Source organism: Triticum aestivum, chromosome 2D (assembly GCF_018294505.1).
Source record: "Triticum aestivum cultivar Chinese Spring chromosome 2D, IWGSC CS RefSeq v2.1, whole genome shotgun sequence".
Lineage (NCBI taxonomy): Eukaryota > Viridiplantae > Streptophyta > Magnoliopsida > Poales > Poaceae > Triticum > Triticum aestivum.
This window is the reverse complement of record NC_057799.1, coordinates 536,893,156-536,908,896: the sequence shown is the minus strand read 5'-3', so window position 1 is coordinate 536,908,896 and position 15,741 is coordinate 536,893,156. Positions and strand designations below refer to the sequence as shown.

At 48.2% G+C, this 15,741-nt stretch overlaps 1 protein-coding gene across 1 annotated transcript; it reads right to left on the bottom strand.

Moving 5' to 3' along the window:
- Positions 1-469: 469 nt before the first annotated feature.
- Positions 470-1,985, bottom strand: LOC123054293 (BURP domain-containing protein 4). Its single transcript, XM_044478027.1, has 4 exons — positions 1,729-1,985; positions 1,595-1,651; positions 1,479-1,508; positions 470-1,373 (listed from the first exon to the last, which is right to left on the bottom strand). The coding sequence occupies exons 1-4, from the start codon at positions 1,790-1,792 to the stop codon at positions 667-669; spliced, it is 858 nt and encodes a 285-aa protein (XP_044333962.1). The 5' UTR covers positions 1,793-1,985; the 3' UTR covers positions 470-666.
- Positions 1,986-15,741: the final 13,756 nt, after the last annotated feature.

The following is a 15,741-nucleotide window of genomic DNA, read 5'->3' as shown; positions in this document are numbered from 1 at the left end:
CTTCAGGTGAGAGATAGATTGAGATTTCAGAGAGTGATATTTATTTTTGATAGAGATTGAGTCAGCCGAGAGAGTGGGGTGCTCTAATCTTTCCTTCAAATGTACTCCCTCCGTTCACAAATGTAAAATGGTTTGGATCTTTTAATATGGACTACATACAAACTAAAATGAACGAACAAACACACACAAAAAAAAGCGTATCTATATACATCCAACTCATAAAAATGTTAGAACATCTTATATATGTGAAGATGGGGTGTAAGCTGCAATATATATACCATTGATTTGTTATGATTGGTTTGTCAGACATGATTTCGGTGCTGGCTAGCAAGGAATCTGATTTCATGGGAAAAAATCTTTTTTTTTTTTTGCATATTCAAAGTTTGAGATTGCTAACCGGGTTTGCCACCCGGTAAAACTAGCACCGACACGCATCATTTCTAAAAAAAGAAAAACATGACACGCATCATCACAATATATATCTGTATCATACGTATCATTTTTCGGGGTACATATATCTTTGCGCTACATGCGCTTACAATAACTGGTAAGGGCATACAGATACAGTGACGTTTATTTAAGCTAGATCGGCTACTAAGTCCGAAATTACACGTCACCGGCCGGCTGTCTCTCAACTCTCGTACTTGCTGCTCGTGTCCTCACCTCCTAGAGCCACAGAAGGTAATTGGCCGGCATGAAGTGACATATCGGCTCGCCACGGGATCCGTTGAGCATCATGAAGTATGCCTCATCCCAGTAGCTGGTATCCTTGTGGCATACTGCGATGGCCGTGGCGCCGACGGAAGGGTCCTCCTGTCCAACAAGTTGGACACGGAGCGCTTGCACGTTGCTGGGGTTGTGGCAGTAAAAGACCTCCACAGGGTACGCCAGGGGGTGGCATGGCACCACCGCGTCGCCGCCGACGCTGGCGATTCCGTTGGGCGCCACCACGTAGCGGAGGGGTTGTGTGCGTCCGTGAAGGATTGAAGTGACCGCGCGCGGCTCCTTGGTCCCCAAAACGGTGGCCGCGAAGTCTCTCGCGGCGGCCACAGACGTTGCGCACGCGTGTGGTTCCTTGTCTCCCGCCTCCTCGCAGAACTGGAGAGTCTCCGAGATCCTCCCTGCTTGCTTGGAGCCGTGCGTTACATTGTAAAACTTCAAGATTTTCTCGAAACTGCTGTACCTGAAGGGTGGTACTGGGCTTGTAGTACTTGAAATGACTGGGCCTGGTGAACTCGTGCGTCTGACGTAGCCCAGCCGGGTGTTTGCCGGCAGGAGCGCCCCGGCAAAGAGGTCGCGCTCCAGAAACAGCATGCCCTTCTTCACCATCATGTGATGCTTCGGAGGCGGCGCCGGCGCCTCAGTACCGGGAGCTGCAAACAGTAACAGCATTTAGTCAGTTTATTAAAGCAAGATCCGGTTCAAAGAAAAATCCGCTTAGATATCAACTACAGTAGCCACCAAAGATGAACCCTTACACGGTGGAGCGGCCACGTCCCCTGATCCCACTGCAAAAAGAATGATACACGATGTGAAGGGATGCTCACTTAGTTAGTGGTCGAACCAATGAAGCAACAGAGGTTAAGCAAGTTACCAGATGGGTCCTCATCCCACTTGACCGGGTAAGCGCTGACGTCAAACGACGATCCATCTGCAAAACAAGCAATCAGTATTGATTAGCAGCTGACATTTCATCATTACCCATGAGTACACATTTCCCTAGATTACCTTCTACTACTCCTGCGACGAACCCAAGGGCGCAGAGAGCTAGGAACATCCGCATGATCGTCATACTGTACTGCTTTCAGCGATTTGGGTTAAGAGTGATTGATGCGTGATGCATTATTGCTCATATCCTTTTATAGCACTGCTACGCAAACGCTTGGAGATAAGAGTTACTCCATTAAGCCACAAAGTTTGTGTTCACACTTTTCTCGGACCATGCAAAGTCTGTGCTTAGTTCCGTGCGTTTCTCCACGAAAAAAGGAAACACATGACCGGTATGTGCAAGCAGTAGTCCTTGACTTCCCTTAAAATAATATTTTCTCCCTGGAGATCGGAACACACAAAGTCTGTGTTAGTATAGTATACGTTTCTACAAAAGGAACGGAGTTTGATTCACCTTTTCTAGATGAAGCTAACACAGCGGTTAATTAGCTTGCTTAACCCCCTATCCCGGTATCTTTTTCTTCTCTAAACCGAAGGTTTAACAGCGCTACTGTCTCATGCTGAAACATCAGTTGACTTGGAAGGAGTAAGGGTTTGTACAGAAGCTCCTGCCGTGACTAATTTATTATTTGCGGATGACTCACTCATTCTGATGAAGGCCAATGATCAGAATGCTTCATGTTTGAAATCTGTCCTTGATATGTATTATCTGGCCTAGGGGCAGAAAGTGAGCGTTGAGAAATACAGTGTCTTTTTCAGCCCAAACACATCAGTGGAGCAAAAAGCACAAGTCTGCACCACTCTTGACATTATGACTGAATCATTAAATGATAAGTATTTGGGGCTGCCTGCTAGAGTTGGGTTGGATAGAACAGATTGTTTCCATTACTTAATAGCCAGAATTATTCAGAAAATCAGTGGGTGGAAGGAAAAGGTATTATCATCAGGTGGGAAGGAGGTGTTACTTAAATCGGTGGCTCAGGCAATACCATCATATGCTATGTCGGTCTTCAAAATTCCTAAAAAAGTTTGCAAAGGAATTACAGATGCGATAGCACAATACTGGTGGGGTGACGACGCTACTCATAAGAGGATGCACGGGTTCATCCGGTGGAAGATGTGTGTCCCAAAAAAGAGGGAGGAATGGGGTTTCGAGATATACACTGCTTTACCCTTGCTTTGTTGGCCAAACAAGCTTGGCGACTGATTGATAACCCTGACTCTCTTTGCGCAAGGATTCTCAGGGTAAAATACTATCCGGAAGGGGACTTACTTAATGCAACACTAAAGAAGAAAGCCTCATATACCTGCCAAAGTATCATGGAGGGTGTGGAGACCTTCAAGTTGGGATATATTTGGAGGATAGGAGATGGACACAAAATAAAGATTTGGTCAGATGCATGGATACCACAATCCAACAACAGAAGACCGACTACACCTCGCGGAGCTAACGTTTTATCCATGGTGGCTGATCTTATAGACCCAACAACAGGACAATGAGACGTGCAATTGATTGAGCAGACGTTCTGGCCCATTGATGTACCACGCATTCTGTCGATACCTCTACCAGCTTTCGAGATGGAGGACACTTCATCTCATGGCATCTAACAAAAACAAGGACGTTCTCGGTGAAATCAACTTATTATGTCACGTGGAAGTTCAAGTATGAGGCGAGAGGAACCACACATGGACCTAGTTCCGCATCACTGAACCGTACCTGGGATGTAATGTGGAAACTACCTTGCCCTGCCAAAGTAAAAATATTTTCTGGCGAATATTACATGGAACTCTACCATGTAGAACTACACTGGCTGATAGACACATGAAGATTGATACAAAATGCCCAGCATGCGATTGGCGTGAAAGTATTAAACACATGTTATTCCAGTACCCAAAGGCGAAACAATCCTGGACAGAATTGAGACTTGATAAGGTTATTTCACGAGCATGTGAGATAGACCATTCAGGAGAAGTTGTGCTTGAACATCTATCGAACCTACCTCAAATGAAACAGTTGTATTGGGACAAGAAAGATCAGATCTTATTGTGTCAATTGCATCGTGGTATCTGTGGTGGGAACGTAGAAAGCTTGTCCACAAAGAGCGGACAACCCAACCTTTTGAAATTGTTGCATCGGTTCGGGGCCTTGCAGCAAACTTCTTGGCTGCCTCTTTGCCGAAGGCAAAAATCCAGAACAATCCATGGGTGCAACCGCCTGCTGGGACAGTGAAACTCAATACTGATGCGGCATTTGACTCCGACACTTTACAAGGTACAGTTGGTGCAATACTGGGATAGCCCGTGGAATTTTTTGGCAGCAGGAAATAATGTCGCTGGTGAATGTATGGATGTTTTCATGGCTGAAGCCCTTGCGCTTCAGTTTGGCCTTAACTTGGTGCAAAGCTATGGGTGTTCAAGACTGGTGATAAATTCTGATAATAGTGATGTGATCCAAGCAATGCAAGATGGTGGCCTTTTTGCTGGACCGGCTACAACAGTTATAGATGATTGTTATCATATGTCGCGTGATCTAGTTCAAGCCCAGTTCGATCATTGTCACCGCGAAGAAAACTCGGTTGCTCATGAGCTAGGTTCTCTCCCCCTAGTACTTGGTTTGATGAGGCCCCTAGTGCCTTAGCCCTTTTATTGTAAAAGATACATTGTTATTTACCACGGACTAAATAAGGAGGCTTGCAGAGTTAAAAAAAACTTGCTTAATCCCCTAGCAAAATGCATGTGCATGGCTGTAATGGCCCCATCAGGATTGACAGCAGGGGATGAGGGACCGAGCAAGAAGAAGGTGAGATCGAGAAGAAAGAGAGGTAGGTGAGAAGCAGAGTTGGAGAAGGGGAAAGAGTTTGAGTAGGGCATTTTGGAGACCGAGCTCCATGGAGCTCTTTATTTTGAAAGATTCAAAATTCATAAATTTTAGTTTAAAAAAGTTCTAAAAAAATTACATATGTATGCAAGGATGTAAAGTGTATGTGTGAATTTTTTTAGGATGAAATACCTTGAATTACGAGCTGCACAAAAAAACAAAATCATGGACTTTAAAGATGAACAGTACATATGCTAAAAAGCTTCAGATTTGTCTTTTTTTGTGTAGCTAACATTTTATTGTATTTCGACCTAAAAATTTGCATAGATGTACATTATGTATCTAGGTATATGTGTATTTATTTTCAGAATTTTTTGAAACTGAAAAGTTTGAAGTTTGAAGTTTTCAAATAAAGACCTCCATGGAGCTCGGTCTTTGTTTGGCATTTTCGAAAGAGAGTCTCTGATATTTCTCAATAGTCATCTGTTACAACGCACGCTTGGCTACAAATAACCTCTCCTTGGGCCTTGGGTCCTATATGTCATGACACACACATCCTATGACTAGTCCACTCTTTCTCTGCATGTGGCCCCATGCTTGCCTCTACTCTTCTTCTTCTTCCTGGCTCTCTTGTTCCTCCCGTTGTTGCACTGGTGCCTCGCTGTCCGCCTCCTCGTCAGGCTAGCTAGATGGCGAGGAGTGCGTGACAATGGCCACGAACATTCTGTTTCCAACAGATTTTTTTAAAACCATAACCAAGATACCACGCTACTTTGAATAAGGAAACCTAGTTACCACTCAGCTGGCTCCCAACGGCTCCCCTCCCATCTTCCGCCGAGCATGCACGCGTTCATCGCCACCCTCATTCGGTGGCTGGCAACAGGTAACCCTGACGCGGTCCTTTCCCATGGCCTCACCCTCCCTCTCCGGTGTTCCTCCAATCCTCCCTTAGAGCATCTCCAGCCGTTGGCCCCCCAGAAGGCGCTAAAACCCGCGTGCCGGGGGCGTGATGCCCCCCAGTCGCGGCGCCCACGTTTTTTTTGAAAATTTAAATTCCGGCACAAACACGGCGCAAATTCAATCAAACTTCGGCGAGTTCATTCATATTTAAAATATTTTACAAAAAAGGAAGAAAAAAAACGCTACTAGGCTGCTCCTCGCCGTCTCCCTTGCCGCTCCTCGCCGCCCGCCGCCCTTGCAGTTCTACATGCCGAGGAGGCTGTAGAACCGCGTGTAGTCGCCGCCGCCGCCATCGTCGTCGTAGCCTTCGCCGCGGCCGCCGTCCCTGCTGCAACCCTTCCCCGGTTGGCGCGGCGGGTTGGACGGTCCGGGGGCGTCCTCGTCGTCGTCGCTGTCGAGGATCACGACGCCGTGCTCGTCCTCGCGCCCACGTTTGCGGGCGGCTATCTCCTCCAGGGCCCGGCGCTGCCGGACCATCTCGTCGCGGAGGTAGTCGTCCCGCGCCCACTGTATGGCGTCCTCGTCGGAGAAGCCGCGCCGGGCTATCTCCTTGTACTCCGCAGGGAGGCCGGGCTTCGGCTTGGGCGCGACGAGGACGAGGTGGCCAGAGGCGGGGGTGGAGTCGCTGATGCGGACGCCGGAGCTGCGGGTGCGCCGGCTGACAGGCGTGTCCTGGGGCTCCGGCTTGACGGGGCGGAGACAGGGAGAGCCGGACGAGCGGTCGGACAAGGAGGAGGACGCCCCGGGCTCCATGCGCCTCGGCGTCCACGAGCTCCCACGTCGGCGAGAGAAGGACGGGGGAGCGGGGTACTCCAGCCTCGGCGTGTTGCCGCCCTCGATGTACTCGAGGACGGCCTCCAGCGTGCGGCCGGGCACGTCCCACCATCGGCGCCGCCCCTCGGAGTTGAGCCTTCCGGAGGGCACGACGCCATTGGTGGCCTCGAGCTGCTCGGCGTGGCGGCGGCGGAAGTATGGCTCACAGAGCGGGTTGTCAGGGACGTACCGTGGCCCTTCCCTCGCCGCCCGCGGCAGGGAGGCGCGGATACGCGCGATCTCCACATGCCGCGCCACCCCGGTGGGCGGTGGTGGCACCGGGACCCCGCCGGCGCTGATTCTCCACGCCCCGGGCACCCGCATGTCCGGCGGGACCGGGTACTCGGCCTCGAAGAGGAGCCGAGCTTCGTCCTTGTGAAGGTGGCGGCGGCCGAAGCTGTTCGCTGCCGCGCCGTCGCCTGGGAAGCGCTCGGCCATGCTTTGAACTGGAGACGGCGAGAGGAGAGGGAGGAAGGGGGAGAAATGGCGCGTCGGCGGTGGAGACTCTGTGCGTGTCACCGGCGCGCTGGGGGTCGGCTTATATAGGCGGAGGCGCCGCGCGTACGCGTGGCGGGCGAGGGGACGCGCGTCGTCCGGTCTTCACTGCGCCGCCCATGAGTCATCAATGGAGGAGGCTGACCGGCGCGGCAGCGCGCGGCAGCTTTGGCATTGATTCGCCATGGGAAACGAGGCGATGAAGACAACGAAGCGGCGAGAAGAGAGACGAGTCGCTGGCAAGGAGGGCCCGCGGCTCTTTCGCGCCAAAAACGATTCACCCGGCGCCCCCGAGCGCCCCCCAGCGCGCCGGGTTCGGGTTGGGTCCGCCGGCGCCAATTTCGGCCCGAGCCGGCAAAAAATGGGCCCTTGCACTAGTAGAAAAAGGGTCAAATGTCAAGCACATTAGTGCCGGTTTTCTTTTGAGCCGGCACTAATGTGTGCATTAGTGCCGGTTCCAACGGCTAGTCGGCCGCTTTCATTAGTACCGGTTCATGGCCGACCTTTAGCACCGGTTCGTGCCACGGACCGGTACTAAAGTGAGTGGTGGCAGGATGTTGTCAGTCCGGGGCCCCTCCAGCACCTTTAGTACCGGTTCGTGGCACGAACCGGTGCTAAAGATCGTCCTACATAAACCCTTCGTCCACTCGAGCTCGCTTTGTTCTTCCCCTTTCCCCTCTCCTTTTTGTTCTTCCCTTCTTCCTCTCGATCTCATCACACATTTTCCCCAAAATTTGTCAAGATTTGAAGGCCCCCCTCCATTCAAATGATCACAAAGGTTAGCAACTTTGTCCTTTCATCTCTCATTGCTAGATTAGCTCTTGCAATGCTTTGTATAGTGATTAATTTATGAATTTAGTAATTTGGGAGGAAATATATGTGCTAGTATTTGATTTATATGCAATTTGAGGTCAAAAATAACACTTAGTTTGCATATGTAGGTGTGGTTTACTTAGTGCTTTCTAAATCTCCATCGTAACCACAGTCGATCGCCCGCACCGTTCCGTCGCCGGCACCACGTTGTGGTGAGCCTCTTGTTCATGAATGTTTTACATTACCAAATTGATGTTTGTGTGATTTGGATATATAGTACTCGTATAATTATCTTACCCGTACGTTGTTTGTTATACATAGTGCCATGGTTTTGATATCCGTCCCCGTCGGCCCTCGTCCTTGTTATGATTCGGATGTGGTATATTCTCTTTTAAAACTGGTTGTTGCATTTCGTGTTTATGACAAATTATGCCCATCAAGTTGACATAGATATTTTTGTCTAGGAGGTTTGTGAACCGGAAATTCCAACCGACCCTATTGTCGATAGGTTAAATTTAGTTGAAAGAGAAAATGAGTATTTGAAAGAAAAATTGAAAAGAATTGAGGGGGAGAAGATGGAATTGGAGTTGCATGTTGCCGATGTCGTCAATGATCACAAGATCAAGATGGAGAAAATGCGCTTGAAGATTAGAAAGATTAGAAAATATGCCATTGATAGTGAGGCTTGGTATCATTATGCTGTTGGATCAATTGTTACCTTAGTTGCGATCTTGATCGCATTTGTTGTTGCATTTAAATTCTTTAGTTAGAGAGTTATTTGTTTGTTGCATTTAAGTCTTGTATGAACTTTACGTATGAACTTGTATTAATTTGGTCTTTTCGGTGTTGTGTAATGAAGATGAGCCGACAATAGATGTACGATGACCGATGCTCTCCCGAGTTCATTAATGGAGTGCAAACTTTTCTGCTTGCGGCTGAGGCAAACAAGCGGGCGGATGGTTTTATGCCTTGTCCATGTTTAGTCTGTAAGAATGATCACAATTACTCTACGTCAAGAACCATTCACGTCCACCTGTTTAAGTCCGGTTTCATGCCCCACTATAATGTTTGGACCAAGCACGGAGAAAGAGGGGTTATGATGGAAGACAATGAAGAAGAAGAGGACGACGACAGCCGAAGAAAGAAAGGCAAGCATTTCAAAGGACGTCGATTTCTTCCGAGCAGGCATCCCGTAAGAAAGAAAGGCAAGCATTTCAAAGGTGAGGCGGATCACCGGACGAAGCCTCGCCACCGTACTGGTGCTGATGTACATGATATAGTCAAGGATTTGAAGGTAGTCTTTGGAAAGGGTCCTGGCGGACAACCTGTTTCGAATGACGCTGACGGACGCGCACCCATGTGGAAGAAGAAATATATATTTTGGGACCTGTCCTATTGGAAAGACCTAGAGGTCTGCTCTGCAATCGACGTGATGCACGTGACGAAGAATCTTTGCGTGACCCTGCTTGACTTCTTGGGCGTGTATGGGAAGACAAAAGATACACCTGAGGCACGGGAGGACCAGCAACGTATGCATGGAAAAGATGGCATACATCAGGGTCATGCTAGCTACGCTCTTACCAAAGAAGAGAAGGAAATCTTCTTTGAATGCCTGCTCAGTATTAAGGTACCGTCTGGCTTCTCGTAGAATATAAAGGGAATAATAAACAAGGCAGAGAAAAAGTTCCAGAACCTAAAGTCTCATGACTGCCACGTGATTATGACGCAATTGCTTCCGGTTGCATTTAGGGGGCTTCTACCGGATAACGTTCGATTAGCCATTGTGAAGCTATGTGCATTCCTCAATGCAATCTCTCAGAAGGTAATCGATCCAGAAATCATACCAAGGTTAGAGAATGATTTGGTGCAATGTCTTGTCAGTTTCGAGTTGGTGTTCCCACCATCCTTCTTCAACATCATGACGCACGTCCTAGTTCACCTATGCGAAGAGATTAACGTTTTGGGTCCTGTATTTCTACACAATATGTTCCCCTTTGAGAGGTTCATGGGAGTCTTAAAGAAATATGTTCATAACCGTGCTAGGCCAGAAGGAAGCATCTCCAAGGGCCATGAAAATGAGGAGGTCATTGAGTTTGTATTGACTTTATTCCTGACCTTAAGCCGATTGGTGTTCCTGAATCGCGGCATAAGGGCAGACTGGATGGAAAAGGCATGCTAGGAGGGAATCAAATAATATGTATGGACGAACATTCTCTCACTGAAGCACACTACACAGTTCTACAGAATTCCGCCTTGGTGGCTCCGTATATGGACGAACACAAGAACTTTCTACGCTCCAAACACCCGGAGCGGTCTGATGACTAGATTACACGTGAACAAATCAGGAGTTTTGCCGGCTGGTTGCAGACACGTACCATGCATGACGCCTCTATTGAAGATGACATGTACTCGCTGTCCCAGTTACCATCTTCGAATATAATGATTTTCAAAGGGTACGAGATAAATGGTAATGCATTTTACACGATCGCCCAAGATAAGAAGAGCACCAACCAAAACAGTGGTGTCTACTTTGATGCAACAACCAAGACGGGAAAGGAAACATATTATGGTTACATAGAGGAGATATGGGAACTTGACTATGGACGTGGTTTGAAGGTCCCTTTGTTTCGGTGCAAATGGTTCAATATGACACGAGGCGGGGTAACGGAAGACCCGCAGTATGGAATGACAACAGTGGATCTCAACAATCTTGCGTATGCACACGAACCATTCGTCCTAGCTAATGATGTGGCACAGGTTTTCTATGTGAAGGATATGTCTACCAAGCCGAGAAAAAGAAAAGATAAGGAAGCGAATGCATCATACGATGAGCCAAAGCACCACATAGTTCTTTCTGGGAAGAGAAACATCGTGGGAGTGGATGACAAGACAGACATGTCAGAAGATTATGAAAAGTTTGATGAAATTGCTCCATTCACAGTGAATATTGACCTGAGCATCCAGTTAAATGATGAAGATTTTCCATGGCTACGGTGCAAAGGGACACACGCGAAGAAAAAGTTTCACACCCAAAGATCTAGGATGTGACCGGCTTCACTATCATCACTTTCTTCTGTGTTTCACACCCAGGAGGGAATCTCTGTAATAGTTAGGGTAGTTATGTGTTTTGGCATTTGAAACGCGAAGAAATTTTATGTGCAAACAAATTCTTTCATGCATTTACTGATTTTTTCAGCTAAATGACCCTGAAATTGAAAAGCATTTCAAATGAACTCAGAAAAGGTTGAAAGGTGGCATGGTATCATAATTTCACCCACATAGCATGTGCAAAAAAGTAGAGAGGGTTACCGCGAAAACAGGATGCACTTCGTGTACAAAATGGACAATCTCTTTCGAAGTATCAGGGTTTCGGACGAAAACTCATCCGTTACAAAGACATTTCATTTTTTAAATAACCTAAGCATTACCAAATTGAATATAATGATAAAACACACTAATATTAAACATAAGAAAAAAGAATCACTGAAAAATCTATTTTCAAAGTTAAGTTATTCACAAACTAGTGATTCACACAAATTTCAAATAATTCAAAATGTAAACTATTCAAATTTGTAAACTACCGGCACTAATAGAAAGTTTGTAATTTTTTGTACCTAAAGCAAAAATATTCACAAAGAAACTCTAAATACAGCAAAAAACAACTCAAAAATAAATAAAACAAAAATAAATAAAGCAAAAAAAATAAGAAAATAAAAAAGCCCGCCTACTAGAACAAAGCGGCCTGCATACGACTAGAAACCCAACCTGTTGTTGGGCCAGGATGCAGGCCCGCAAAGGCCCAATAGGCCCACAGGGCAGCACAGAACAGGTAGGCCCAGAAGGCCTGCAATAGAGAGGAGCTCGAGATAGCTGCCGCGGCGGGGCTTATAAGCAGGTGCGGGCGCCCTTCGGCTAGCGAGGTGGGACTAAACTTGCCCGCACCGCACCTGCGCCACCGCACCCCTTTAGTACCGGGTCGTGGCTCCAACCGGTACTAAAGGGGGGGGGGTCTTTAGTACCGGTTGGTGCCACCACCCGGTACTAAAGGTGTGCGCTTCCCGCCGCTTGGGCTGGCCAAATTTGACCTTTAGTACCGGTTGGTGGGTCCAACCGGTACTAAAGGCCCATCCTATATTAGCAGCACTTACAAATTTCGTCAGTTTTCATCTGCTTCTTCTCCTCTGCCCCGTCGCCCGTCGCCCCCCGTCCCTGCCCCCGTCGACGCCCCCGTCGCCACCCTCGTCGACGCCCCCGTCGCCGCCCCGTCCCCGTCGTCGCCGCTCCGGCCGTCCCCGTCCCCGTCGTTGCCGCCCCGTCCCCGTCCCCATCGTCGCCATCCGCGTCATCGCCGCCGTTCGCCGTCCCCGTCGCCGCCCCCCATCGCCTCGCCTCGCCGGTGAGCGCCTGCCCCGGCCGCCATGTCCACACACACACATTGTTAATTAGTTGTAAAATTGTTAGTAATTTTTATGTTTTTAGTTATATAAATGTTAGAAATTTTTCTGTTTTTTAGTTATAGAAATATAATAGAAATGTTAGAAATTTTTATGTTTCTTAGTTATAGAAATATTTATAGAAATGTTAGAAATTTTTCTGTTTTTTAGTTATAGAAATATTAGAAATGTTATAGAAATGTTAGTTATATAGTAATGTTATAAATTTTTCTATTTTTAAGTTATAGAAATATTTATAGAAATGTTAGCAATTTTTCTATTTTTTAGTTATAGAAATATTAGAAATGTTATAGAAATGTTAGTTATATATATAGAAATGTTAGAAATTTTAGAATTAGTTTTAGTTAGATGAATTTGATTAATGTCAAATTGTTAGAATTTGCATATAGAATTTTAGTTATCACAATCCAATCATTTAAAAAATGTTACTTTTTGCGCGCATATAGTATTTGTTCTCGACGATGCCCGGCCCGCATCCTCGCCGTCGACCCGTTCGCGACGACGTCCGGCTGACCCATGTCCGGGATTGGGCTCCGCCGGGCTGGCACCGGGAGGTGCTACCTGGAGGGGGGCGCCGCTTGGTGAGGAACCCGGCCTCGGGTCCCGTCGTCGACCCTGATCTCCTTTGGTGGCGTTCGCGTGGGCCACATTCGGTGCAGAGGGAGCCGGCCCCGCCAGAGGTGGTGCGTCGTCGTGTGTCAGGGAGGAGGACGAGCACGTGCATCGCTACATGGCTGCTATGGACGTCAGGTTCTCCAATACCTGGCAGGTTCTTTTTCCTGTGATGGTTCCTTGTCTTTGGGTGTCCACCGCCTGCGCCCCAGGAACCGTGAGTGGCCTAGATTCTTCTATAGTATTCAATCTTTATTAGCTACCTAGCCAGTGATGTATTCGAGATTATATATTATTCGAGACGATGTATTCGAGATTATATATTTTCGAGACGATGCATATTATGTACTATATGATTCAGTTTTTCTTATTGATTGCATCCATGCATTGTAATTTGAATACTAAATTGTTTTATATTTCTTCTGTATTAGTTAAATAAAAAATATGGCGGACAATACCGGCAGAGAGGGAGAAGAGGCCCTGTTCGAGATCATACGCAGCCCTAACAGGCCAGATGATCTGAATGAAGCAAATGACGGCTCCCAATATCTGAACAACACCGGGGAGGGTGATGATAAGATATTCGATCTCGACGACCGAGCTGATGAAGTCATGAACTATGATTATGATTATGATAACACAGACAATGATTATGATGACGAATACAATGTTGATCTTGAAATAACAAAGACTACCGGTGAGGTATATTTATATAAGCAGGCATCTAGTGATCATCACATGTTTTTTTATTTGAAGATGTATTAACGAATCGATCTTTCTTCTTTCAGCCCTCCGGATCGAGCAAATCTGCTTCTACAGACAGCAGGACAAAGCGCGGCCCGGGCAAAAAGTTGAAGGAGAGTGTAAAGTACAACATCGATTCCATCAAAGCTAGTGGCGAACCCCTCACGCCTAAGAACATTGCGAACAAGTTCGTTCGTCAGTGCGGAGTTCTTGTGAAGGACCAACTCCCGATCTCCATTCAAGAATGGAAAGAGCCAAAAACTAAACGCCCAAATGTTACTTGGGTCGACGACAGAGCAAAACAAAAGCTTTGGGAATCTCTGATGGAACATTTCACCCTACCAGATTATTTCACTGATGCAGATGTGCAGAAAGTCAAGGACGCTGCTCTTAAGAAGATGGCAATTGCATTCAACACCCACAAGAAAACTGTATGGGCCAACTACCTCGCTGCAGAAAGGAAGACTCCAGAATTCAAGGGAACACTGGAGAAGCAAAGAGAACACTGGCCCGCTTTCGTGAAATTCAAGGAATCAGAATTATCTAAGGAACGGTCGAGAAAAAACAAGGCCAATGCCGCAAAAAAGACGCAGTTCCATAGGCTGGGTCCAGGTGGCTACGCGGTGGCAATGCCTAAGTGGGATAAGTCTGAGCAAGAGATGGAGGATGCAGGGGTCACTCCGGTTACTAGGAGCTGGCCCCCCAGGTGCAGAACTTGGTTCTATGCGCATGGGGGGCGTTGGACCCGAAGACAGGCCTGGTTTCGAAGAAGGCAAGTCTAAAAGGAGCAGAACAAAAGTTACTTGACGCAATAGAAGATGCTCGAAAGGGGGTGTTCACGCCCAACAGAGAGAACGACGAGCTTACGCGCGCCCTGGGAAATCCTGAACACCCGGGAAGAACACGAGGCAAGGGCGTTATTCCCTGGTATGAGGGCTTTTCGGAATGGAACGACGACTACAGGACCCGTGCAAGAAAGAAGATGGAGGAGGAGAAGAAGAGGAAGCTGGAGGAGGAGCAGAGGAAGCAGGACGCGGAACGCCTTCAAGGCCTAGAAGCAAGGCACGCGGACTTGGCACTCAAATTCCAGCAGCAGCAGCAGCAGATCGACTCACTTAGCCAGGAAAGGGGGTCTCAGCAGCGGCAGCAGCAAGCGGATGATCATCCAGCATTGGATAGCACCGTCCCATCCATGCCGAGAAGCAGCGTTGGTTCCGCCCCGGGCGACGCACTGCTGGATACATACCCTGTGGATGACATCATAGAGAACACTAACTGTGAGCTACACTTCAAAATGAAGAACATATCCATGAAGGTGGCGGACGCCGTTGCTTTTACAATTACCCCCGAAGCAACCTTCCATTGCGCCCCGATTCCAGCGGGCTATGCTCGTGTCTTGGTTGATGAGGTGGTGGACCCATATTCGGGGCTAGAGCTTGACATTCCTGGAGGTGACGACGAGCACACACTGGGAGAGGCCATACATCGTATCATCCTATGGAGAAAGGATTGCATCATCTTTCGAAGTCCACCGACACCGCGTCTGCCGACTCCTCCTCGAAGTCCGCCACCGTGTCAGCAGACTCCCGCTCCTCCAAGTCCACGAACGCGTGAGCAGACTCCTGCTTCAAGTCCGGCACAGCGTCAGGCCACTCCTCCTGTTTCAAGTCTGACACCGTGTCAGGCCACACCTCCTGCTTCAAGTCCGGCACAGCGTCAGGCCACACCTCCTGCTTCAAGTCCGACACCGTGTCAGGCCACACCTCCTGCTTCAAGTCCGGCACAGCGTCAGGCCACTCCTCCTGCTCCAACTAAGCCACGTCAGCCGTCTCCGCCGCCTAAGCAATCGCAGAAGAGACACGCCGCAGCTATGGTGCGTAGCGGTACGAGTCGAGGTAGTACAGGAAGTACAGGCGGAGACAAGCGATATAAATATGGTCCAAGCAGCCTCGCTCCTCTTCCTCAGAGGCCTTACGACATGACCGAGGAGCAAAACGATGCAATAGTGCGGGCCGAAGTGGACGCTCATTTTGGACCGAAACCGGCAACGCCGCCGAGGGAGAAAGTGCCTGAGGAAAAGATTGACCACTTCATTCGTATGGCTAGACCACCAGCTCCCAAGCCTGTTGACTCAGACTATGAGCGCCAAATCAGGAAGGCACATCGAGCACGACTACAGAAAGAAGCGAGCTCGAGCTCGAGCCAACAAGCAGCTGTCAAAAAATGCGGGAAAACCGTTCCCCAGCTGGGAGAACAGGCGGCGCAATCGACCCCCCCCGCTTGTTGTGCCAACAACACATGAGAGTACGCGCGCCCAATATTATTGTGGGCAAACCGTTTACGTTCCCGAGCTGGGCGATGTGG